Source organism: Gopherus evgoodei, chromosome 13, assembly GCF_007399415.2.
Source record: "Gopherus evgoodei ecotype Sinaloan lineage chromosome 13, rGopEvg1_v1.p, whole genome shotgun sequence".
NCBI lineage: Eukaryota > Metazoa > Chordata > Testudines > Testudinidae > Gopherus > Gopherus evgoodei.
In genome coordinates this window covers 16915048-16942888 of record NC_044334.1, presented here as the reverse complement: position 1 = coordinate 16942888, position 27841 = coordinate 16915048, and the positions used below count along the sequence as shown (strand labels likewise).

At 38.5% G+C, this 27841-nt stretch overlaps 1 protein-coding gene across 10 annotated transcripts in view; it reads right to left on the bottom strand.

Moving 5' to 3' along the window:
- The window catches only part of GNB1L (G protein subunit beta 1 like), a 57303-nt gene that overhangs the window by 16819 nt on the left and 12643 nt on the right, over positions 1–27841 (bottom strand). For 4 of the 10 annotated variants that reach the window (XM_030582903.1, XM_030582896.1, XM_030582904.1 and 1 more), the window contains exons 2-6: positions 18025–18108; positions 16694–16755; positions 9889–10026; positions 9490–9615; positions 6292–6454 (exon numbers count right to left, since the gene is read on the bottom strand). In XM_030582903.1, the coding sequence (XP_030438763.1) occupies positions 6292–6454; positions 9490–9615; positions 9889–10004 (405 nt within the window). In that variant the 5' untranslated portion in view covers positions 10005–10026; positions 16694–16755; positions 18025–18108. Of the gene's footprint in view, positions 1–6291; positions 6455–9489; positions 9616–9888; positions 10027–12291; positions 12380–16693; positions 16756–18024; positions 18109–27841 lie in introns of all 10 variants that reach the window. The other 6 variants (XM_030582898.1, XM_030582897.1, XM_030582899.1 and 3 more) reach the window with 5 other exon arrangements.

The window sequence follows — 27841 nt, the reverse complement described above, 5'->3', positions numbered from 1 at the left end:
TTGCCCCCAGCCCTTTCCTTTCCCCTGACTTCTTGACTGGAGCCACAGAGGGGACCAGTGCTGGCTTGTGGACGGTGCCAGTGGAGCACTCTGCACAGAGGCCGTGGTGCTCATTGTGGAGTCAGACCGCTGCTCCGGTGTCAGAGTGAGTGCCGAATCCATAAAGAGTGCCTTCAGATGGATACCACGCTCCTTCTTCATCCTAAGTTTAAAGGACTTGCAGATACGGCACCTGTCACTTATGTGCCCTTTGCCTAAGCACTTAGGCAGCTGGTATGTGGATCGCTGACAGGCACAGGCCGTTTGCAGCGATCACAGGGCTTAAAGCCTGGGGACTGGTGTCCCCCGACTGAGTCTCATTCAGGACTAACGAAGAGTTTGAGAACTACTACTAAGGGTAACTAAAAAACTATTAACTATATACAACTATATTATGAGTTTCAAAGTTTGCAAGAACTGAGAACAAAACAACACTAGCCGAAGCAGGAGAAGTTTCAGCACTGTTACTGGTGGCAAGAAGGAACTGAGGGTGGGGGGAGCTGGTGGCATCCCTTATACCACGCCATGCGGACGCCACTCCAGAGGGCAACAGAGACGGTCCCCTATGGACACTGTTGAGGGAAAAACTTCCGGCACTGGTGCATGTGGCAAGCACATACACCTAATATGGAATGGACATGAGCAAGCACTGGAAGAACTACCACTACATAGAATCACCAGAGGCAACTGGAGCCCTGCAGCTGAAAGGGAAGACAATAGTGGTAGAGGATGCTGCTGCTCTGAGTCTTGGGACAAGAGGAGGATTTCTTCCCTCAACACAGCTGCTCAGTCTGGAGACAGGATTTAGGGCTAACTGATTCTCACACACTGTTATTATTTGTATTGTTTGGGTAAATAACACAGAGGATTTAAAATTTGAATACATCTTTATTTTTTTTTAAAGGTATAAATCTGCATTTAAAGGGCTATTTCAAGAAAGCCTTATCCAAGCACTCTTTTCAATCTGTTTTATCATCAATATTTCTAAGTTTATAACACACAAAGCAAAACCTTAAACAGCTGCGAATTTAAGCAGAGAAAAATTAACAACACTATTTCAGTATATTTGATAATCTACAGAAGTACTGTTCTTCTTCTATGATATCTCAAAAGTTGAAAGCAGCCAAATCACTTTTTTGGGTAAAACTAAATTAACAAAAGTACAAACATCCAAGAAACGCATAGAACACTAAAAAGCAAAACTCCAATTTCTTGTTACCTTTGGAGATATTTATGTTAAATGATTGTGCCATAATATTGATACTCCTGGGGGAATTCTGCGCCATTGCAAATGCACAGAATTCATGCCCCCGCAGATTTCTTTGCTTCCGCCCCAGGGAAAATTACTTTCAGACAGGGAAGCAAAGGGAAGCTGCAAGAGCGGTCACAAACCACTCCCTAGCAACGCAGATACATTGTTTCAGGCACCCAGAGCAGCCGGAAGAGAGGTAAATCACCACAGGACTGGGGACACCCCAGCCAGTGGCTCCTACCCTGAGCCGGGATTAGCTGCTAGTTCCAGCTAGGCTGGAGGCAGAATAGGATGGGACTTCCTCTTCCCCTGCAAGGAGTGGCTGGGGCTGTGTCAGACCAATCCCCAGAAACCTCTCCCAGCTGCAGGAAACTCAGCATCCTCCCCGTTTCCTGTCCCCATCGCTCCTCAGCTGTGGGGGGAGGGGTCACTGTATGGGGAGCTGCTCCCCTATCCGCCCAACTCCCGTCCATCTGGACCTCCCTTACCCAGACACCCCTGCCAAGCCTCACCCGGTACATCCAGAACCCCCCAAACTCTCCATACCTGAACCCCATCCACTGAACCTCACCCCTGCATCTGGAGCCGCCCTGCAACCAGGCCCTCTGCCTCCAAATCCCCATCCCTGCACCCAGACCACCCCCCACCCTAATGCCCCACCCCCTGCACCACCCTAAGCCCCCAAATCCAGACCCCCAGGCCACTGACCTCCAACTAACTGCACCCAGACTCCCACCCCACCAAGCCCCACTCCCCAAGGACCCACACTCAGCTGTGGAGACCCCACATCCAGATGCCTCCATTGAGCCCCACCACCTTCACCTGGAAGCCCCTGCGGAGTCCCATTGCCCCTGCATCTAGAACCACCCCCAGTAAGCCTCTGTGCATCCAGACCCCCCGCACCTAGAACCCCGCACTGAGCTGCCTGCACCCAGATTGTCCCACACAGAATCCTCTCACCCCACAGCTGCATCCCTCCACACATGGATCCTGCCTCGCTGAGCCTGCCTGCCCCACACCTGGTGCAGAGAGGCAGGGCCCCAGGGTGTTTTTGGGGCAGGTCCAGGCTTTGTGCTGTGTCAGGGTTGAGTGCAGCCTCACCGCTAAGTCTGTGTCCTGGGGGGGCGCAGGGTGATCACTCACCTTCGTACAGCCGTGGCCTATGCTCCCCACTGTCATGCTGGAGCCTCTGCGTTTATTTATTGACAAATAAAGCTTACAGAATTTTGCAGAATTTTAAAATATTGTATGCTGAATAATAATATTTACCACAGAAAGCTAACTCAATAGGGCTCTGCAAGTGATTGGATTTTAATGGCATAGAATTAATCAACTCTTTATAAGAACTGTTCTAGATCCCGAACTATTTAGATCCTACTGCATAATTCCAGTCAGCTCAAGAGGTTTAACACTTAGGGGTGTATCCTCAGCAGATCTATGCTCATAACTGGCACAGTGGAGAGGATGATGGTTTTAAAGTAATCTTTCTATCGCCCCTGATCCTGGATCCAAGGAGGCTCTGAAATAGACCCCAGTAACTCTGCAGGACCCTTTAGGCTGCTCAAAATTATGCTGGCTGTGGCTGTCATAGGGACTACTGTACTGGCCAAGGGATAGGAGCTCTGGCCCCCCTCATAGCTTGCCTTGGTCTACATCCCTTATATGGAGAAAGTGAGGAAATGGATGGTGTAAAGCCAGCATAGCCAGCTCTATATTGTCTGAGGATTCTCCTACAGTGGGGAGAATCCTTGACTGTCTGCTCAGGGCAGCTTTCCAGTCCCTTTGTGCTAGATTCAAAACAGCTGGATTAGGAGCTGAGGATCAAGCCCTTGGAATGTTCATTTCTGTGCATGTCCCATGGCATGATAAATGGGCAAAACTGTCTATGTCAATTTGCATTGAGGTAGTTGAATTCCTACGTAACAAATATTTATTGTCAGAAACATTATTCATATTTCCCCCCTAGCACAAACACGTTTAATTACTGAGGTTACATTTAATTTTATTTAAATAAACACTTATCTGGAATCTATACTTCTGAATGAAAAAGGAATGTAAATGTTTGGTATCTCCAAGGGTTACCAGCCTGGGTCATTCTGGTATATTTTAGGGCCAAATTTTGCTTTCAGATACAAGCATACAACTTCAACTCTAGTCAATGTGAGTTGTGCAAATCCATCTGAGATACTGGCCATATGAGAGTTTCTCTCTCCTTGGGGAGCCATCAGTCAAGCCAGAGGCAGCTGTGGTCTCCTTTGATTTCCATATCTTTACTTCAAAGCCTGCCAGAACATCTTCCTCAATTCTACAGGCTGTCAGCTGGTTTGCCAAAAGCCAGCTGCTCTCCAGCATTGGGGAAGCCAGAATGTACTTAAAAAAAAAAAAGCAGGGAAGCTTTCGAAGCCCAATCAACAATGGAAGAGGAGACTATTTCCAGAATGCAGTGATGAGGAGCCATCCCCAAGAACAGGACAACTGCAGACAGCACACTCGATTTTGGCCAGCTGGGAGCTTTTGTTAACTGGAGTCAGACTATAACTAAAAATGATCTTTTCTGGGGACTCCGTTGCCACCACTGGTAACCAATGAGTTAGATATAGCAATAACTGGAAAAGAAACAGCAGAAAGAATTGCACTTATCTTTTGTCCCTGAATCTGAAAGTGCTTTATCTCATAGAGCAAAGGAAGCAAGAGACTGAAAAAGCAGTGTTCAGAGAAAGAGATGCCACCGAGTTAAGTGCATCGCTGCATCTTAACATTTCCTTTACTCCCACCATAACATGCTTCAGGAGAGAATTAAACTTCTTGCCAAGGACAAAGGGCAGCAAGAAGACTAAAAGAGCTGTCTAGAGAAGGCAATCGGGCACAATCTGCCCTTGCTGGGTTGACTGTTCCAGAGAAGGAGTCTGCATTAATGGCTACGGAGCTTCAGAAATAAATACTGTTTCATGTATTTTGACAACCGTAACTTAAAACTTGAAGTTCTGTGTTTATATTGGTTTTGCTTAATAGAAGAAAGATTTGCCTTTGCCTGAGGTTAATACTGTTCCTGGGTGGCTAAAGACGGCCACAAGGAAACACATCGTTTTTCTTTTTCACATTAATAAAGCTTTTAACATGTTTCTGGCAAATTGGCAAGAGAAGTGCATGTAACTCATAATTTGTGATTTAAATGCAATCATGAACAAATAAATGCCTGTTCAGATCTTATTATTTATGGACTGAACCTGCTTTAAGACAAAATTACTGGTTTTTGGGCATCAGCCAAGCATAAACACTTATTAAGTCTCATTTTAATCATAAGCCACAAAAGTTCTTACTGTCTCACGCAGTCCTGCCTATTTGGAGGTACTATACATTATAGGAACTTATGTGAATTTAACAGGTCTAGTGTAAAGGTTCACACACACAGAGTGGAACCTTTTTACCTTGGAGGACAGCAAATCATTATCAGTTTGCAGGGTCCATGTACACAAATGTAAATCAGACAAAGATGAATTGTAAGAAAGGGGAGTAAAAAACTTTCCTCTTGTGGATTAGTCGATTTTTTCATTCTTCATTGAGAGACAGAGAGAAAAGATATGTATATAAGGACCTCCACGCCTTCTCGCTCACAACAGCAGAATATGTTCTTTTCAGATTTAAGATGCAGTTTTTGCTCTGTAGTACTTTGCTCCTATTGAACAAATATGGAACAACCTTACAGTAGCCTTGCTTACAGGCTTAGGGCTTGCTCTCGCAAAGTGCTGAGCATTCTGGCCTTAATCCAGCAAAGCACTAAAGTATGTGCATTACTTTACAAGAATTTTTAAAAAACCATGTTTTCTTGCTATCTGGGCACCATTTCTTATTTTTACTTCATATATATGTGTCTTGAAACCCAGAAAATCAACTGTCCTTTGATGCCTATTTGTGATGTTTAGCAACACTTTTTGTTATTATCTATATGTGAAGTTACATGCCATTTTCTCTGTATTTCATTTTTTGTTATATTCTAGTGTCATATGTCTGGACGAGGATGTATTTTAATATTATTCTGTTTACTACCCTCAAAAATAGAGATATAGATATCTGACTTTTGCATGCCAAACAAAATAAAAATGAATAAAAGATTTCTACAATACAACATTTATAAAATAGACACTATACACCACAAAATTTGTATCACCCAACTTAAGGTTACTTTTAAAAAGAGTTTTGGTTAATTTAGTGCTCACTAGAGATCAGAGTACAAAAGTCCAGAACAAGTACACCGGGGCAGTGGCAGTGCAAACTACTGCACAATGTTCCCTCAACCCTGTTTTGAAGGGATCCCTTCTATAGAGGAGTGGTTCAACTTCCATGTCGATTCAGACCCTGGCCTCCCTAATGACACTACTAAGAAACCTGTCAAATAAATGGCAGTTGTGGCAATTGGTTTGAGATATGAATGTATGTCCAGTAGGAACTGGATTGAGACCGTCAAATTATGGCACACAGACTTCGCTAAACATTCATCAGCTAGTGATAACTTTCAACTATTTCCAACTTGGTCTTAGTAAAACCATTAACATAGGGGTGAAAGGCTATTTATCATATTAACAACTGCCTCAGCCATCCAAATCTCCCACTATAATACTACTTTAATTTCAGATGAAAGAACAGAACCTCAGTATGATGAACTATTTGAACATTAACGTTAGCCAGCAGATCACTAATTCCCCCTTACTCAGAAACTGTATTAACAACAAGTTTTCAAAACTCCTGCATATATAGGATCATCAGCTGCAAATATTTAAATGTCAGATAGAACCAGGATAGAAGCTTTGTAATTAGAGCATGATTTATGGTTCAATCATATCCCTGGCAGGTCCAATTAGTAGCCACAAAGTGCTCCTTGTGTCCCTTTTCTAACAGATTAGTCTGAAAAGGGGAAACCTCATCCATGTCAGATAATTTAAGGAACAAAGCATGCTAAATGTTTTCCCTCTCCAAGCAACAGAAGGGAACAGATTTCCTACCTCATCTAGGTCTTTTCCTGGCATGGCCATTAGCCAATGTCCCTGTGCCACCTTCAGCAGTGAACTTTTGCAGAATCCCACGTTTTCGGTGAAAACAGAATCTGTCACTGTGTTCCTTCCTTCTGCCAAATCCCAGAGGCAGATCTGTTGGTTACGGCCCTGGCTTTTACAATAAAAAATATATACGTTGTACGTGATCATTTACAAATGAGTGTTTTTGCAATAATAACAATATATAAGTTATAATAATTCAAACATAATTATGAAGGAGAGAATCACAAACATAAAAAAAAGCTCATATAACACAGTTTCTCCCAGAAATAAAATAAAAACTTCTTACATGTGTCATCAAACGAACTAGGCAAATAGTAATGACTATACGGACCGTGTAAAAGAAGGGCGGAGCAAAACAAAACAAAAACCCACCATTTACTAGATAAGGCAAACTACACACAGGTACTGCGTGCAAAGAGGTAAAAGCAATGTCAAAAGATTCTAGGAATATTGTATACCCAGGGAGAGTTAACGAAAGAGAAACAAACCAATACAATGATGAGTAACAAGGGTTAACAAATTGGAGCCATAAGGTTGGAATTTTCCAAGGTGTGTTGGGCCAGAACCAAAATCATGGATCTGCTGATGGAAAGGATGCACAGACGTCACATCTTCTAGGTGCTACAGACAGGGGTTCTGTGCTGGTCTCACATACTCAGACATAGAAAGTCAGAACGGAGGGGAGGGAATTAATAGTTCCATAGTGATGTGAAGCCAGTTGCCATATTACACTACACTACACTACTGGTGCACAGAAGGTATGATTGTTATTCCAGTCCATAAGCTAAAGCAGCACAGTATCTTGGCCCTGGCTAGAGGGGATGCATTTCACCTCCCCTACCTTCTGCACTCCAGAGGTATAGACCATGAATATTAAAATTTTTATGCAGCTAGAATGGATTTAATCCTAGGAAGCAGACTGAGACCATTCTCATCTAACACAGGTCACCAAACCACTATCAGATGGAAATAACTATCACTCTCTACTGACGTGGAATAGTCTGAAAATGAAGCTCCATATTCCATTATCAATATCCTGAACACCTCAGTTTCCCACCAATCAAATCTTCATATTGTTTTTAAAGATGGAACATTCATAGTCAATAAGTAAGAGCAACCACTTAGTTTATTTCAGGGTCAAGTTACAAATATTGGGCATGCAAGCCTGAAACAATTAATTCATTAAATATACTATAAGTATCCAAGTAGTTACAGTATCTGCCCTCAAGTTATCTGGAATAAGAAGCTCCCCCATGCCTCTCTTCCATACATTAAATTATACAAATTCAAGTATTTCTTACTAACATTAATTCTTATTAACAATTTTCTCACTTGACAGAAGCATTAAGCAAAACAGTGTCATGTACAATAATTCTCTGATTTTATGAACATCACTCATATGAACCATTTTTCTGCTACTGATGTCACCTTCCTGCCACAAAACATGACTTCAATCCTTCAGCCAATGTTTAAGTGACTGTACAGATTTGAAAAAGACACATTTGGCAGCAAAGAAGAGATGCTATTCTCTCAATAAAAGAAAAATTAGGCACACTATATAAATTTGTTAATGTACATTATCACTGAACAATTAATAAATTAAGTTACGCACTGTACCTACTATAATTATGAAATGTTCAATTTTATGAACTTTAATTTTATGAACTCCTCAACCCCAGTTCGTTCATAAAACAGGAATTGTATTGAATAGTTCGATAGATCATGGGACTTTACATTTTAAGAATCTATCAGGAGATGGGGAAAATGGTTTGTTCTGGTTAAATTTTAGATGAAGAAAGATAAGGAAAAATACAGGTAACAATAGCCCTGGAATTATATTAGATACTTAAAGCACCATAATGTTATAAATACACAGCAGAGAATAGATGAGGGAGAAAACTGGATAATTAGATGAATAATTTTCGTTCAATACCAAATTTCTTCAGGGTGTTAACTGAATTTAAGCAGACAACAAATATAAATGCTAATGAGCTCAAAAGTACTTTACAAGAGATGTCTTTTCCTGATAAACATGTCAGAACACCTCAAAATCACACAGACGCTCTGGCATCTGCTGCAAAGAAGGTGGATCACCTGTGTATTCCAAGGAATACAGTAACCTCTCAAACATCCCTCCTTGCAGGAGAATGTAACATATTTTGCAACTGAGTATGAATATGTAACCCAGCATTCTTGTTCAATTTTGGTGGATATTAATCTGCCCGCCATTCCTGCTCTTCCCGCACATCCTTCAATACTTTACTTTTCCTATCTCTTGAACTCACTTATTGCCTTTTTCTTTGTAGTTTCCTAGCTTGTAACTTGGCTATCTCTACACTAGCTCTTTGTTGGTATAACTTATGTCACTGACGGGTGTGAAAAAGATACTCCTCTGAGTGACATAAGTTTCACTAACAGAATCTCTGGGGTGGACAGCGCTATGCTGGCAGGAGATACTTTCCCGCTGACATAGCTACTGCTGCTTGTTGGAGGTGGTTTAATTATGTCAAGAGGAGAGCTCTCTCTCATAAGCATAGAGTGGCTACATGAACACTCTTACTGTGGCACAGCTCGCTAGTGTAGACATGGCCTTATTCTGTATTTTTCTTTTTTGAAAACTATTGTGGAACATTTGTCAGTTTACACCCAAATTTACCTTCTTCACATAAAGACTTCACGTTACCACACTTCCATTAATGTAATAAAGGATGCCAGAAATATGGAATTGTGATGCTGTAGTCACAGGAAGTAGTATTTACTCTGAAGCAATTGAAAACATTATTTTAGGCATTCTCAATTTTTATTTTGTGGCTCTTAAGTTTGGTCCTTTATTGTAAATTATATCTCACTTTGTTTTGTATGTTCAGAGACAAGACTTACAATCAAGTATCAGAAAGGTAGCTGTGTTAGTCTGGATCTGTAAAAGCAGCAAAGAATCCTGTGGCACCTTATAGACAAACAGACGTTTTGGAGCATGAGCTTTCGTGGGTGAATACCCACTTTGTCAGATGCATGTTACTTACATGCATGTTACAGACTTACAATGACTTCAGAAATAAGTAACACCTTCTTATCAAGTATGTTACAGCAACAAGTTTAATATAAGCACCACAATTTCTTGTGCCTTTTGACTACTCCACTGACCTGAGGAGCCTGTCTCTGCCATTGATTGCTTCCACCCAGTACACAGATTTTCCTCCATGGCCATCTAGAATTGTATCCACTCTGCGTGTCTTCAGGTTCCAGACATGGATCAGCCCATTGGAAGACCTGATAGAGGGAACGGATGGCATTTTCTGTGACAATCACGTAAAATTTGATAAGAAATTTTGCTGTTCTTCCGACTTCTCAGACTCTGAAGTGTTATGTATGTACATAGGCTTCATTCAATGCACCAACCACTTACTGGGAATACACTTTGTTGTTTTTCCCAGCTATAATTTACTTAAAATATATGTTCTCTTAAAAAAAAAAAAAGGTTTGAAGGATGCTCATCTCTGCAACAGCTTCTGGTGGGAAATTTACTTAAAGGCCTCTACTCACCCAGAGAAGAGAATGGGGTAATCAGGTTCCTGGCCTCTACAATAAAAATGTAGAGTATGGACTTCAGCACTAGTACCCCGTAGAACAAACTGTGGGTCTGGAGGTGGAAGAGCCATACCAGCAATAATCTAGAGACACCTTTCCAAGAAGAGAAATCAAAGAAAAGCACAAGATTTTCTTAATCACACAGTTTTAAGAAGCATATATTATGAATAACAGAACTGCAACTGTGCTCTGCTTCAAACATTTGCTTCGCTTAAGAGTCTATACTTTCCCCTTATAGCTAGCATTATGTTGAGGTTATTCGCCATATAATCCAAACAAAAATGTTCCCTCTTACACTTAGGGATCAAGCATCTATCAAATCTGCGTCTCACTGCTATCCATCCATGCTAAACTATGAGAAGTGCTGAGCTTGCTACGTGAATATGCACCCATCATATATTTGAATATACAAATGTGTTCAGCTATTCTCCATGCTGCAAACTGGACTGACAAGTGACAACTACAAAAGGCAAGGAATTGAACACACAAATTTGGTGGAGCAAGCACATTTATCATTCCAGTTAGGTCCTTGGCAAATTCTTTCCCCTTCCTTCCAAAATAATCCTTTCACTGTGCTCTCTCGCAATGGAATATATATCCAATGAAAAGGATTTCAGGTAAGGTTAGAGCAATAATCATTTTTACACCAGAGTTTCATTACTCCCAAGTGCTCCAACTTTTGGTTCCAGGTACGGTTATATAAAAATAAAATAAAAACCAAAGCAGCATTCTTTTTAACATTATGACCACACTACGTTAAATATTGCATTCAGAGGGGGTTGCATTCTTCCCAGGATTGGGAAATGGATATCGATGTTTTCGCCTGTAGGCACTGGTTCAAATATGGCCCAGCATCAGTAGTAATAAAAAATTATCATTTGATGACTGGGCTGGGGGACTATGTAAAGCAAGTGGTTGATCACAGGCTGAGATTCAACAGTGCATAAAACTTTAAGTACTTGAGTAATCCTGTTGAATTCAAAAGAGCTATTAAAATGACCTTGTTAGGCACATTCTTAAGTGCTTGGATGGATCCAGGCCTTAGCAAAACATGTTCACAGCACAAAAATGCCCATCAAAATGAACACCTGTGTAGACAATTTTTGCAAAGACGATAAAGACTGGATGGCAATGAAGACTGAACAATACTTCAACTTGCTAGAGAAGATCCTTCAGAAAAATGTTAAGGCATAGCTATTAATTTAGCAGCCTTTATGAGCTCTAAGTTCACTTTAAATTTATTTGGAAAATGACACAGTAGTGAGCATTATAAGCAGGTTTTTACCAAAAGTCCTTTCTGAGTGAAATTAGTGGCCAAGCCCCATATGTCTTACATTTCTATCTCTTACTTTATTGCTTGTGTTCACATTAAGAAATGAGTAGATGGAAAAGTAAGGGGGGGAGAGGCTGTCATGACGGCTCTCAATCATCACAACTCTTTCAAAAAGCTGTTTTACTCATGGGTTCCACCAGCCCAAAGAATCATTTTCTACGTTAAATAAGTGAAGGTCAACAGACTTCTTTCTCCCAGCGGGGTCACAGAAGAAGAGTCACAGAGAATCATAAAACTAAGCAGTACATGGACAAGTAAAACACTTCAGTGTTTAAGTAGATACTCATGATGCATCCCTGTCCAACTCTGATTCCTTTATTAAATGGATCCATTGAGTACTGCACTTCAGTTGAGATGAGAGAGATTTAATTTTATCTTTGTTATTTATATAACAGTGATCGCCACAGTATCTGTATTTCCTAAACAAACAACTATTTTAGATGTAGTCATGAAACAGGCATTTACAATCTAACATCTCTCTCTTCCTCAACAGTACTGTACAGTAAGCTACAAAAATAATGAGCTCAGCATATAACTTCCATGTTTTAATGCACTGATTCATCTGTTTTATGATGCTGTCTGATGATCCAGACTCATGACAAGCCTGGAATAAATTTTCAGATGATTACACGCTTGTACAAGGTTGTTCCCCATGGTGAGATTCAACCCTTCAGTGCCTATCTGTAAGTACTTTATCCTTATTATGAGGCTGCCCATTACAATAAGCACTTTGTCATTGAAGGTCACTTGATCGGAGCTCCATAACTGTATCCAAAACCATTCTAATCACCCTCAAAGTGACAATTTGATTTGGAACCCTCTGAACATTTAATGTAGCTAACACAAGCATGTTATAGGGAGGTGTCTCTTTTTATGAAGGAATGATTCCAAAGTATAGTTCCAAGAGAGGGAGGAAGACAAAATGGAAATGAGTCAGCCCAGAGGCTATCAGGGATTACGAGGCAGGATTTAATAGCATTTTTCTAATTACCAACACAAAAGTTTTGTTGACAGACTGTGTGTACCTGGATGTGAGGAGGGTTTTAGCTGGCATGAAACAGACGCTCCTAATACATGTCTTTACAAGGACAATACTGTAGAAAAATCCTCAAACTGGAATATAGGAAAAAAATAAGAGTAAACATACTTTATTCACTTACGGATTTAAAGTAAATTGTCAATCTTTGGAAATGGGATTTTGCTATTATATATATCAATCTGGAAACCTGGATTTAATAGTATATGGCTTTTATCAATAGCCCCATATTGTGTTTTGCTACAGAATGAGGTATTTTCTATTATTAATTATTACTGCTAAATCATCAGAGACTGCACTTCAAGAAAGACAGTGGTGCTTGATGAGGGGTGACAGCATAACAATTTTAAGTTTTCCACTGTTGTTACTAGTTGTGACATAGCAGTTTGAGCAGGAACTCCTAAATTCTAATCCCACCTCTGTTGCTAATTCCCTCTGTGAACTTCTGCAAGTAATTTAAGGAGATTTTCAAAGGTACTGTATTTAAGTGTCTGAAGATGCAGGTAGCCACCTAGTGAGATTTTTCAAAAGCACCTAAGTGCCTATCTTCAAAATTTTCAAAAGTCCCTAAATTCTTTAGGAGCCTAAGTACCATTTTCAAAAGTGACTAACATTGGTATGAGACCACAATCAGGCCCCAGGGCTCTAAGCAGCAAAGTGAGACCCACAGAAGGAAATTTATAATAAATGCTTTCAAATAAGTTCTCTGTCCTAGACTATGTGCTTGACCGAGAAGCACCCAGATGTTGTGAGCTCTGGCTCCCAAGACAGGAGATTGGAGGACATTAATTAAGTTTTTCTTATGACAGTATTTGTTTGTAAGAAGACACCAGCCTTTAGAGATGCAACATCTCCTTGCTGTACTTTGGTCTTGCAATCCTGCCATTTCTTTTTTCTTTTTTCTAGCTTTTCCTGTGCCAGTAACACTCTCCTCCTTCAGGGACCAAACTTTGCTCCAGAAGTTATTTTGACAGGGTACAGTACAAACCCCAGATATATTATGTTGATTACTCTTGATCCACCACCAATTGCACGTTGATTGGAAAATCCAGGTGTCCAGATCGATATTCCAGTTAGCTAATGACTGTGTACACCACACATTGTATTGTAAAGGGCTTTGCCATGCAAAACATGTTTCTACTAAAATTGGGAATTGTTTAATCTTCTTCAAAAATGTAAAGTTACATAATTTTAGAGAACAAATTACCAATAACAACACCTATAAAACTCAACTTTGTTTAGCATGTAATTAAGGGAACTTTCCTTAAGTTATTTGAGTTTCTGTGCAGTGAAAAATGCACTACTTCAGCATTTGATACCAAAAAAGAATAGAAAAAAGTAGATCTTTCAATTAATAATAGTCATTTAAAAATGTAAATGTCAGAAAGATTACCTTGGAAAAATCTCACAGAGAATTTAAAAACATTAACAGATTCCCACAGGAAAAATTCCAGCTGAATTTAACAACTCTCCTGTTCCCACTCCTGTCATTTGTATTTCCATCACACATCGAAGCAAAAACAAATTGCTAGTAAACTATCATCCAAGCACCTCCTTCCCCTGCAACCCCACAATTAAATCTGAGATACAGACAGCTTGAGCAAAGACTAAAAAAGGCTTCCTAGTCTGTAGTAGTTTACAAAGTAGCAAAATGTTGGTGCTAAAGAGAAATTTTTCAGGTATGCCAGAGATAAATCTCCCTCGGCACGTCTGGCAAACTGAGTCCGGACTCTAACTAGCAGGTGTGCAGATATAATTATGACTGCAAAATATTCGACACATCCAGGTGTGCTCATCATCAAATATATGAAATCCCTTTTATTTCTGGAAATTCCAAGCCTACCAGGTGCCAGCCTCCCAAAGAAGAGTAAGATTAAAGAATTAGTCAGTAAAAATATGAATAATCTTTTTTCTTCCCTGTTCTCATGTATGAAAGCTCCTCTCCAGATTGCACTTCTGTCTTTTCCACTTGGTCAAAGGGTAACTTTGCTCCTTTCATGATGATTTTTAAGACGTTTCCCACATCTTATAGCTAACTAACTAGATATGACTATATAGCATCTGCATTCAATAAGAATATACAGTATATAATTTCAAAGAAAACTGGTAGAAAGGGCAAATTTATTAAGTTAATAGTATAGGGCACATAATCAATTTATATTACCTCCAACTCCATTTTCAATTTTAAAACATAGTAGGTAGCCCTTACAGTATGAGCTTTCTAAAGGGCCCAGAAGGCCAATCTTTTCCAGGCTTTCTGCCTATATATCATAACAGACAGTTGAGCTCTCATGGTGGGGCAATCTCCCCTTCTGCCCCCAGCAGTACCTATACTGCATGGCTGCATTTAAAAATTGTGGGCCTCCCCTAACTCAGCTGGCTACCACCTTACTGATTGGCTGTATGATCCATTTGAGCAGCCAGCCTGGATCAACAGAGACCCAACAGCCACCTGATTGGCCTTCCTCTAAATCTACTCTACTTGAAATGCCAGAACATAGTGGAACTTGCACATATCTCAGACACAGTAGTTGAGGCAAATGCTGTATGGACATGTGGCATTTGCAGCAAGCAAAGGATCAAAGTCCAGGATTACAAGTACCCATTTTATCCAAACATAACTAAAATACAGATGGTCTGGCAGCTTCCAGATACATCTGCAAAAAGCAACTGAACTGCTTGTTTCAGAGTATTTGAACTCAGAGATGAGTATTTGAAGTTTACTGCATACTAAGAAAATGTGCTCTAAACGCAGATTAAGTATTTGGTAACACACACATGCCCGCCAGCCTTCTGTGGTAAATTTTCAGCCCACTGCCTTTGAGTTTGACTCTGCAAATCCTATAAGCTTTACATAAAAAACACAGAAGTGGGGAAGAACATTTAAATAGGAGAAGTATCTGAGCAACAGGATGTTTAGTTTGTACTCCATCATAAGCTAAAAATGTAACAAGACTCTCCCCCCACCACCAAATGAAGCAACTTGGAATTCAATTAGCCTACAAGGAACAGGAGCTTACATTCTCATCCTGGACCTCATTTGTACACATCACAACTTCACCACATAGTTTGATATAATGGTCAATCTTTCCTCAAGTAAAACTCAGGAGAGAAACTGCACAGTATGCTGAGGTCAGAACTGAGGCACACTGGTAGAAATGGGGGGAGGAATGAAGTTTGCCTGCACGTGACACGTGACTTGATTTTAGACATGTGAGCACTATGTTAACTTTTGAAAAATATGCCAAGAAAACATGAATGTGACAATTAAGCTTTTTACTTTATAGGTCTGTTTGATATCTTTCTTGCCATACTACTAATACTATAATAATACTAATTATAAATATTGTGCTTGAGTGTTTATGTTTAAAAAGCTAATTAAGTAAATATAATGGGTTTCAAATAGAATGATTTGACACATAAAACGTACAAATGAGTCATTCCTTTTAGCAATGTGTATATCCAGTGCTTTGCATTAGCATTATTAGCTAATTACTTTGTATATTTATTCTTTATCTATGTTCATCTTCAGACATCAGTGTCAAAGTAGGAATTAAGAAACGACACTGTACCTTAAAAGATTCATATTAAAAACAAAGCAAAAATAAAACCATGGCAATGGACTGGAAGCATGCACTAGTGTGAACTGAAATGTGAACAAAAAATAATGTAACCAAGAGATTTCCATACTGACATAACATTGTTGCTTTTGAAAATTTAAATTTGGAGACATAACAGCATCAAACAGGACTTGCTGATTTATATGACCAAGCTATACAATACTGTATTAGCAGATACCATTAACCTGTTGCCACACATCCTATGTTACAACTGACTAAAGGCCTGGATTTTTACAGGTTGCGAAGTCAGTGCTGCCAGAGCTTTCATTCTACCTGGCCACAAAATAGTTTGTTAATGACCAGTAATGACTGACCGCTCAGAAGAATACTTCAAAACAGTAAATCTAATCCTGAGAGATGCAAAATAGCTCCCTCTGCCACTGAAGTAAACAGGAGGTTAGGAGCTTAACCTCCTTCAGGATCTGCCCCAAATTTAACTTCTTTCCTGACCCCATGTAGGGAACAACGGAGGTTTCCACATCTCACTGTATGAACCAATAAATAGTTAGGTAGCAAACTGATTTGTTTATCAGCCACTGGTGCAAATATATGCCAAGAAATCCAATCAAAGCAGGAAAAAAAAATGGCTATTAATAGCAATACAATGTGATTTTTGTTCAATCATTTCCAATCAGAGAATGACTAGTTACAGTTTTAACACCTTTTCTCCTCTAACTAGTCATAATCTAACTGACAGAAAACAAAACACAATACACTTATGCCTTTAAATAATTAAGTTTGTAAGGAAAATGCATATAAATGTCAACATACGATTTTCAGAAATATTTGGGATTTGAGCTGGTATCTTGAGGATCACTTCCAAATACTTCAATCTGCAATTAAAAAAATTCACTATAATTATTTTCCATCTGAAAACATAGATTCAGCTTGGGAACAAAACTAAGAACACTGGGTTAGCATATGGATCTCATTGCCCCTATACATTTTAGTCACTGAAACAAAAAGCTATTAATCAATATGTAAAAGCCATAAATTAACATAAACATTAATCATTCTAATACTCCTGGTGTGTCAGAATGATAATTTTTTTTCAGTCTTTCATTCTGACATACTCGCCTTTAGCTATCAGCTGGCTGACCTTTCTTAACACAGATAAACATTTTAGGCATTGAAAATCTCACTGAAATAAACATTTTTGAGAAAGCCAAATATCATGGCTACACTTATGCCATTGCACTTGTTTTTAATATGTCAGGCTAAAATACAGCATGAAAACATAGCTGAAATTGATGACATTTTAGTATTTCATAAACAGGTTCATTGTCCAGATTAAGGAAAAAGAACCCCATCTGTTTTCCTTTATGAAGCCATTAATTGCCCAGTAAAGTGCAATGATAAAACTACAGAAAGCCTTGTTTTAGGAGAAAGAAATCTGACACAAAGTACACAGTAGTTCAACTCCAAAACAGACTCCCCATATGGCTAATGCAAAAAGATATAGGACCTCTAATGCCAAATCTCCTTGAAAAATTAAAGAATGTGAAAACGCACAAAATAAATGAAAAAAAGGCTTCACACAATTGTCTCTGTATAACACAACATTCAGGCTTAAAGTTGAATTCAAGTTTGCACACTTGCTAAATCATTGCAATCTAGCAGAAAATTGATAAGCCAAGGGCCATCAAAAGGCTGTTTTGAGTAGCCTTTCAGTTCAGCCACGCATAGCAATCTGTCAGCAACAGAGATGTGTCTACCCAGCCTCCTAAATTAGGGGCGCTCCCAACTTCAGCATGAATCTCTTGCTTCCGACAGCCAATAACTAGTTAATATTGTCCTCAGACGGCAAAGATTTAATTAAACATCTTCCAGACATTTTAGCAGACATTTCCTGAAATACTCTTGTTTAGTAGCAAACTATTAAAAACAAAAATTGACAGAGAAGAAATATATCAAGTTCTTACAGCGAGTGAAATTAATCAGGCCAAACTTACATGTCTGCAATTAAGGATTCCGTAATTCTGAGCAATTATAATATATACTTTATTAGAAAACTAATTAATTCTAGACACATATTTTTCCCATGACAAACTTTTATGATTACTTGATTTATTCTCTTATAATTACTATTTAATTAATCTAACCTTGTATAATATTATACTATTTTTCTGGCACTCGACCAATAAAGACAGTAAATTGATTGCAGTTCCATTGTGCAATAGCAGACTCTGTAATGACAGTTTCAACACCACGTTTATTTATTTGTCTGTTCTATTACTTTTCTTTTCCTTCCACAGGGCACATGAACATGAAACATAATATGCACCAAATAACTTTTTGTGTTCTATAGATTTTCTCCTTCTAAATGTGAAATATAACATAAAACTTGTTTTAATTCTATATCAATGCACATGCAATATGATACTATATAATAAAAACACAACTCTTAAGAAATGTTACAGGTCTAACATTTATATCACAAAATATCTAGTCAATTGACTATTGACATACAGGGCCGGGCCCTCAGCTAGAGTAAACTGGGTTAACTCTATTGATCACCAGTTCCAGCACAGAAGATTGTCCTGTGATATCTGACAATAGGGGAGGAAGGGTCAAATAAAATCTTTCATAGTAATTTACAAAGTTCATACATAATAGGACATTTATTTTAATGTCTCTGTCAGTTTTACCCGAATTAAACTTTTACTGTGTAACTTTAGCTTCCATTTAAAACATGGCGTGACACAAGTTTCAACCAATATAAGAAACCCTCTCAAACCTCACTTTATAAATAATTATTTCTGGAGTAGTAGTATCTGTTTGTGCTAAACAATGTTACAACACAAACATACTTAATATTTCCAATAGAAGTAACAGTGGCATTTTTGTTCCCCTCTTTACCACTTTAGAGGTAAAAGCTATCCATTAAAAAACCCCACAAGCCACTGCAACTTCATATTCTTTTAAATCTTTTGAATCAGTTATTGGATTTTATGCTATTTTTTCTGCTACAAAATATATAACGCTGACCACAGATACCACTTATCCAAAATGATCCTGATTCTAGAAGGAACAAGTTATTTCATTGTGCACTGTAAGAAACTGTACCCAAACTATCTCCTGGTTGAGCTCTCTGAAAAGGCTCCTAAAATATTTTCTTTTATCCTTGTTCCCTTATTTTCTAAAACAGCACTGACAAAATACAAAATCATTGGAAAAGGCCACATTTCAGGATACATTTACAACAGAATACTGCATTTACTTTTTTCACATGATTTCTGTTTTGAAGATTTATTTTATAGATATGTTTCAGAGAACAACTTTTTTAAAAAATCCACCTAAGTCACAAATAGTCAAAGTAAGCAAATAGTAAATCAGCTATTGTAGCTCCTGCTTGTTTTCATAGTTCACATTTTTGACCCAGTCCTGCAAATCCTTACTGACTTGAGCAATTCCTTTTAAGTTAGTGAGGTTTGCAGAATTATGCCCTTAAATCAAAATATTAATTATTTATAGATATTACTGTACCCATAGAGATTAAATTAATTCCTTCTTTAGAATTTTTATGTTTGTAAACTAAGCCACCCTACTGCTGCAAGGCAAGTATTATTATACATCACTTTACAGACAGAGAAACTGAGGCAGAGAGGCTAAGTGATTTGCCCATGGTAACAGAAAGTCACTGAAAGAGCCAGGATCAGCACAGGATTTATAGTCTCCCAGATCTGTGCTGAAATCCCTCTGTAAACACAATGAAAGTGAACTCACTAAAAGTTTTCTAAGAAAAGAGAAGTCTTCAAATTGTATAATAAGGTTGTGTGATGGTCCTCTACTCTGTATTAATTCATTAGGTCAAAACTTGCAAGCTTTATTAGGCAGAAGTCCCACTGGTGTCAGTGTGAGTTTTGCCTCAATAAAGACTACAGAATTTGGTCCATAATCTTTACTATTTCAAGAATCAATTTAAAAAAAAAAAAAGGCCCAATGTCATGTATATCAACCATTTCAAATTTAGGATTCAGAGAAGCAGATTAAAACACATTTTTCCGATGTGTGTCTCACTAAACTTCAACATTAATTGGTATCAGCACCTCCTTTTTGTTCACTGTGATTCGCATCAGATACAATATATTTAGATGTTATTTGGATAAGCCAAGTTATCAGATGGCAAAGTAGTCCAAGAAATGTGACAAGAATGCACGGTAATTCAGGTGCAAACAGGAATGACATTTACAGGGTAAATATTACCTGATCATCAAATACAACAAATGTTTATTTTAACTAATTAGCCTAAACTTAGATTTTTAGATGCAAAACCACAATTGTTCTTCCATGTGAATTTGTTCACATAATTCTAGATCCATTTTTCCATGACCATGTAGGATGCAGTTGTTAAATATACGGTACTTACTTTGAGAGAGACGAGTGGGGTGAGGTAATATCTTTAAATATTTAATATCTTTGGTAATATCTGAAGAAGAGCTCTGTGCAGCTCAAAAGCTTGTCGCTTCCACCAACAAAAGTTGATCCATTAAAAGATATTACCTCACCCACCTGGTCTCTCTCATATTCTGGTACCAACACAGCTACAACAACACTGCAATATTTATTTTCCACATTCCTGAGATGACAATATCAAACAGACAAATAGTCAAAATGTGAAGGATATTAATAAAAAGTGAGTGAACAACTGCCACACCAGTTCAATAATTCAATGACCTTCATACTAGAATTTCTACTATTGAACCTTACAGATGCCTGGAACATTCTGATCAGTTAGTTCTTTAATATTTTAAAGGGGTCATATCTTACATTAGCTGTTTATTTCTCTCTACTTGCTAAACCAAAAGTTCCTGAAGACAGTTAACATGTTTAAAGTGTTATTATTTATTGAAAGCTTCAGTCCCCTTGTCCAGTATGAACCACAATCAATCAAAAAACAAAAACAAAACCAAAACCCCAACAGTGAAATCTAAAACTGTTTCACCATCTTAATTCTGAATCTTGAACCAGCCTGCAGTACCTGAACTTGAACTTCCAGCCTTTGAATGGGCTCTGAACAGCCCCCTTTTGTACTGCTCTTTTATGCGGGCAGGAACTGAAGTGTCAGTCTTTCATCAGATAATCAGCTTATGTCAAATTCTGACCAAATTCATTAAGAAAACCTTTACAAGCATCATTATCTCAAACCAGAAAATCTAGATCAAAGTATAACAGATTTTACAGCACAATAAAACTGATTATAAATATTTAAACACTAATTAAAGTATGTCCATTGTTAAAAAGCACATAAATAATTGAAAGCTACCTCTCTTTATAAAACTATCCAAGTCCACCATATTTATCCACTGCTTCACAGAAAATCAAGGTCAAGATTGGGTGGAGGGTGGGAAGAAGTGCATGTAAAAGGGAGTCATTTGAGAACATGGAGGATAGCTAGAGTTTTAAATTATTTGTCTGAAGTAAGCCACTCCAAATGTTCATTCCAGTGAAAGATTGTTAACTCTTTAATGTCTTCACTGCCTACCGACAAAGATCTGACAGACAATGTCAGCTGCTTGGGCAAGAGACTCCGGGTCTAGGGGATGGAAGTCACATAAGAAAGAATAAGGGAGGGAAGAACATTTAAAAAAAATATTTGATGGTAAAAAAAATAATTGCCCGACTAATAAAACTACACCAAAGTCGGCCAATTATTGCTAAAATTTCCATCGTCTCGTGTGTGTGTATAAAGAGCTAGATAACTGAAATTTGGTGCCATTGTAAACATGTTTTGTTTTACTTTTCATACAGAGATACTGTGTCTACATGCTATAAATCCTCATGTTTCATGTACTAAGAAGAGAAAGTCCTAAGCAATTGACTTTTCCTCCCCATTCCAAATGGACATCAGCCATAGATATCATTCTTTAAGGAGGAAACAGAGCATTCATGAGAGGAAGGAATTAGGTATTGACTAATCAATGAACAACAGCAAAAAAAGTCACCAGTATTGGTTCAACTCACTTCAAAGTATAATCAGATTCTTCATCTGTAACTCAAATTTAAAAAAAATAATAATTTACGGAAAAGGGACAAATTTAGCCATTTTGAGTCAAAGATTTATTTCATAGCTTCATCCCAAATCCTGTATATTGTTAGGATCCCTTTCCCCTTTGAAGACTTAGTGAATGATTGAAGCTTCTACTTTCTGAGAAACAGATAACACAAGACCAGTAATCTGACTCTAAACCACTGGATAAAGGCAGTTTGTTTCCTCTTAGCCCATCTGTCAACACCTCTTCAGTAATTAGTCCTAATTATTACAAAGGACTAGCCTCCCATTCGCATTATTAAATCAGAAATAGTATCATAGCCAGGTATCTTTCAACACCTACCAGACCAGCGACCTTCGATTTCATTGAATCTTCTATCAGTATCCGCCTTTGCAAGAGCCTAGGCAGTAATTTTAGCATCAGCTTCAAAGATGCAGATCCCACAGTGGAATTCCAGGGATGCATTCATATACACATCTACATCATGTGACAGGAGAGCAAGCAACATAATTGACCTCTGCATTGTTCCCTAAACTACGATGATATCAAACACACATTCAGTTTTATACAACATAACTTTTTTGGTGCTTATAAGAATTCCTTTGAACTAAATACAAATAGGGAAGCTAATAGCATCCTGGTTGTAAATATAACAATTTTAACATTCTTAAGGAATAATATTGAGGTATTGCTATAATTTGGAACAACCTAAGGTATTTTGTTTCTTTTAAGGAGGACTTGCACAAATAAAACAAAGGAGCCCCTTCTACCCCCAACATGGGCTTGTGCCTGTATAAAGAAGGTTTGATGGGTTCTTATTTATTTATATATATTTCCCATATATTTGAAATTCTTCTCTGGAAGGCTTTAGAGGTCTGAAAAACATATATGGTTGTAACATCACAGATACCAAGGAAGTGAAACTTAATTAGTTGAGAAAAGTCTTTGTTTTTGTTAACATATATTTAAGCAAAACTCTTGAAAGAAAAAGGTGTCTGTGTTAAGGATTTAGCACCCTTTCCCTTAAAGGCAAAGAGTGTAGTCACGATACACAGCTGAGACCACTAGTGAGGTCTTGTTTACACTGGGATTTTCAGACACCAGTGCAAACCCCTAGCTTAGACATGGTGCATTGCTATAAAGGCACTGGGGCATGCTATGACTTGCACCAAAGCAATACTAAGGGTTTGTCCTGATACAGGTACAGTAGTGCAGCTACATACAAAAACTTCAGTTTAAACAAAGCGAGTCCTCCAACAAAAACAGGGTAAACAAGACATGATGTCCCTAATGTATTGTCTGCTCATATTTATCTTAGAAACAGTTTACGAAGGCACAAGCTCATTTCCTCATCCAGCATCCCCTTTGCAGGTCACTTTTAAAACCAACAAAAAGTTTTATAATGATCAGAAGTTAATTATTTTTACAGGAAATAGCCATTCAATTTATTTAGGGTGAAATTCTACCCAACTAACAAATAGCCTGAATGATCAGGATTTGTGGTAGGGCACTAAGTGAGAATGGAAATGTGCGAGAATCACACACGTCTGCAGGGACTTTATAGCCCCTCTATGGCACTACTGAAGCCCATGGAGTGGTATAGGGGCTGTAACTCCTATGTGAGAGTTTGGGGCCACAGAAGCCGTGGAAGTATTAGACCCATGGCCTCTTCTCCAATCCACCTGTTGCAGTTCCCTCTAAGCTGGTCTATTTGGAATTTTCCTGAAGATATCTCTGCAGCACACAGGGAGCGCGCAGGTACTCTGTGGAATTACTCCGTTCCAATTTTACATAAACATCCCTCTATACTACAGGACTTACATGGTGCACAGGGCATCATGCAGCACATCCACACCGGGCTCAGTTTCCCCTTCATAAGTAAATCAACCTCACTGCCAGCAACAACAAAAAGCTACTAAAGCTAACATCCCCAGTCTCATATTTTTCCAATCAAATGTCATTATAACCATAATTAGCAATAGGTACGAAAAGATCAATGGATCCAACTTTGAAATGCGTATAAATATTTCAAATACCATATTAATAAGGCATCCATTAAAATCAATATTAACACGCTTAGTACAAAATACTCTTATTTCCCTTTATAAAGCTCTAATGGGCATACTAATAGCTCCAGCATAAGGTGGAGTCTTCCTCCTTGCAATGTCACTTCTATCATTAACATTTTTATAAAAATCAAAATCAGATGTGCCTTTTAAAGAAAAAAGGTGTTTCTCTATTGAATAAATATCATTCCAGTTAGTCTACCCAGCATAAGACTCTCCTGAGCTCTAAGAATTTAAAGATTTCTGTAGTAGGGCTAAGCAAGTGAGAAAAGGGTAAATACCAAAGGCGAGTACCTGGGCAAGCAGAGGGTGACTGTACTGTTCAAATGCTGGAGAAATGGCATAGTAGTTTAAATACGTTTTTAAAAACACTTAGATTTCCTGGAACTACCAGCTAATATCCCAGCAGAATGGCTGTTCTTCATCCTTCTACATTAAACAGCCCGCTTCCATCTATCATGTGTTTATTTTTCAGTGTAGACCTTTAAAGATTCTATGTGTTCTGCATCAACAGTAAAGAACACTCAGCACTTTTTGTAAGAGTTTGCGTTGGTGTCCCTGGCCAAAATCCCTATCCTTCAACCTACAGTACAGCATACCAATTGGTTATCACTCTCCATCCCTGAGCTGGCTGCCTTTCAACAGAGTATTTTACATAAGGACAGATCCTGCTCTACTTTAAGGTCACTTGGTGTCATACAAAAAGCTGGGGACGGAATGGGTATTTCTTACATGCACTTCTCATCATCTTAGTTTCCATAAAAATGTTCAACTAAATGTTTGATCAAAAAATGAGAAGTAATAATTATATGAACAGGCACATACAATGTAGCCTTGAAAAGAAAAATAGGCACAGCCAGGAAGGATCAAAGAGAAAATTCATCCGAATTCAGGGAACTAAGGAGCAGGTGTCCATATCTCCCAGATCCTGAGGCTATGGGGGCAATTCAGCCCTCAGCGCAGGCTAGGGCAGCCCTAACTCACATTCCCAGCTCTCATAGCATGTATGGGGCTTGCAGCAACAGGAAACAGCCAGGGTGCAGTAAGGCCATCCATCTTCCTCCCTTTCTTCTATGGCCTGCCTCAGAAACACCCTAGCCCTGAAATGATTACGGGAGTGATCCTGCAGTCTTCATTCGGGTTAAATTCCTGCCGAATTTTTGCACTCAATTTAATAAAATCACTAGAAATTACATATTATAGGTGTTGTAATGACGCTGACTCCATTATATGAACACCATGTAAAAAAGAAAGATCTAATGACTATATTCTAGTATAATGGTTCTTTGAACAAATGCTAACTGGTGTAGATTTGTTTCTGATATTTACATGGCAAGGATTTGTAAACTAGCTAAAACTTCCTAAACAAAATAAACAAATAAATAGAAAAAAACCTGGAGTTTAACCTGAATAAAGACTGCAGGATAAGGCGCCATATTTCCAACACAGTTTTTACAAGGAGAAATGAGGCCCTGCTTTGTTAAATTGCTGGCGACCCACCTCTGCACAAGTTGCAAAACTGTGTATTTATTTGCATATGAGAATATTCTAAGGCAACGCCCTTCTGCAGTTTCCTCGGTGATAAAATGGCCCTATCCTCCAAATGCTGACAATACAAAAGTAACTTGACAGACTATTCATGTGAATAATGTTTGTGCAGGTTTGCATCACAGCACCATAAAATGTTCACTTGGTGACTATTTTTCAAGGACCTCAAAACACAAAAATTTTCAAAATCATATATTTTGTATACAATAGTATTATAATTTACCTTGCAAGATCTTCAGTCTCTTGCTCCTGCAAAAACTGCAAGTACTGGGTTTATGGAAGAACTAGGTGCTAAGGGTATTATACCCACCGTTGCAATAAATTCTTCATGGTTGAGGCTAGGCCCTTTTTTGACATAAGTGACCTCTGTTTATGTTTGCAGAATGTTATTCTAAAGTTTTATTGGATGCTATGAAATGTGTGTGTTCATGAATGTCTTGGGGATATAAGAGGAGATAGATTTCAAAACCACATGTAAAAGATAACAGAATAGAGGGTTGTATTCTAAACAAGCGCTCAAAATGGCTAAAGCCTAGTCAGTGTTGTGATAACGTGGACAAGTCATACATCATGTCAAGCATATACCCCACTATAAACATATATACAAATGTGAATTCAGTATAACCAGGATTAAATATGAACCATATGCTTAAGCAGAGAGGTTTTTTTAAATGTGAACGTCAAAGCTTTTTTCTACACAGCACCGTACATTTAGATTGACGAAACTGTTATTCCTTGCTTCCGTTATTGGTACATGTATGGTTTGGCACAATAACTCCTTTAAGTAAACTGATTACTTTATATATTTTAAGTGCACAGATTATATTTAATAAAAGCCACTACTATAATTGTCATAAAACTTGGCTGGATTTCACTGGATGGACTTTGGGCATTTTTAAATCCCTGGAGAGCTTGGTATGGAATGTATCTGTTCACTATTATTACCAGTCTCTAATAAATAGCACTGATGACCCTCTGGAATCGAACTTGTAGGTATTCCTCATATACCCATTCAGCACTGGCCATTTTGGATTCAGCTTAAATTCAGCACTTGGCTCTGAAAGAAAGTCCCAGGCATGCACAAGAGCTGTAATTTCAGGCAATCAGCTGGAATGTTAATGGCCTTACACCATCAGGAGCCTGATTCTGAGAGCTGCTGTGCACCCACAACTCCCAATGAAGTCAGTGGTTTTAAAGTTTCAGCACTTCTCAGGAACAGGTCCAATGTCAGGTTTTTTCTTCAAGGACCCATTCACAGTCCATTCTATTCAACAGCAGCTTTCCCACTGACTGCTATAGGTGCACCCTCCACAGTTGCTGGACGAACTAAGAAGGGAACAAAGCAGACCAAAGCATAAAAATCATCAACAAGATCAGATAGAAGAAATATTACATTGAATTAAAGTAATTACCAGCAATTAGGACTTCTCTAAAATATTTGCAACAGGCTAGATTGCACCTTGAGACTCAGCCCTGTGTCAGGGCAGCAGGTAGCTACACCACTGAAGGAGGAGCACTAGGAAGAAACTGACTTGGAGAGCCACACAATTCCTTTCCTGCTCCCTTCTTGTTCGGGAGGAGAGTAAGTCTGGGTGAAGATTACTCACTCCTTACTCCTAGCCAGCACCTCAGGCCAGCACATAGAGGGGAGCCCACTTCCTGCCCGCTCCCCCCTTCTCAGGGTGTTGATGGTGGAAATATTAAGCATGCAGGCTTTATGGTCCCTCCTTTCCCTCTAAAGCATTCGAAAGCAGCCAAGGCATGGGGTCAAGAGGGGAGATGGTGGAATGGGACATAGGAAGGCACACTTACTTCTCACTACTCCCATGGTAGGGCTAGAGACAAACTTGTCCAATGCTGGCATTAGTATGGCACAGAAGAAGAATGCTATTTAAGAAGAAGATACACTTCAAATGCCTAAGTACAATAACTCAAATTTCATGGGTATCATAGAGATTTTCCTTACCTTTTTTAAATATAGGGTACATTTGAGATATTTAATTACATTTTGGAGCCATCTGGTTACACAGCATTTATGGTGTAAAAGATACCCCAATTAAGTGTGTGTGTTTGTTATATGAATAGGGAACAGTAAAATAGAGGTAGGTTTTCCCCTCATTATATTGATGGAGAAACAGTCCAAGAGAGATTAAATGTCTTGTTAAGGGCTCAGAAGTCGCTATTTTAGAATAGGATCAGAACTCAGGAGTTCCTAACATCCACTCCTGTGATTAGACCACTAGACTGTGCCTGTCTCTCACAGAAATGTTTTGGTTTTTTTAAATTGTGGGAAGACAGTGTTCTCTAGTGGT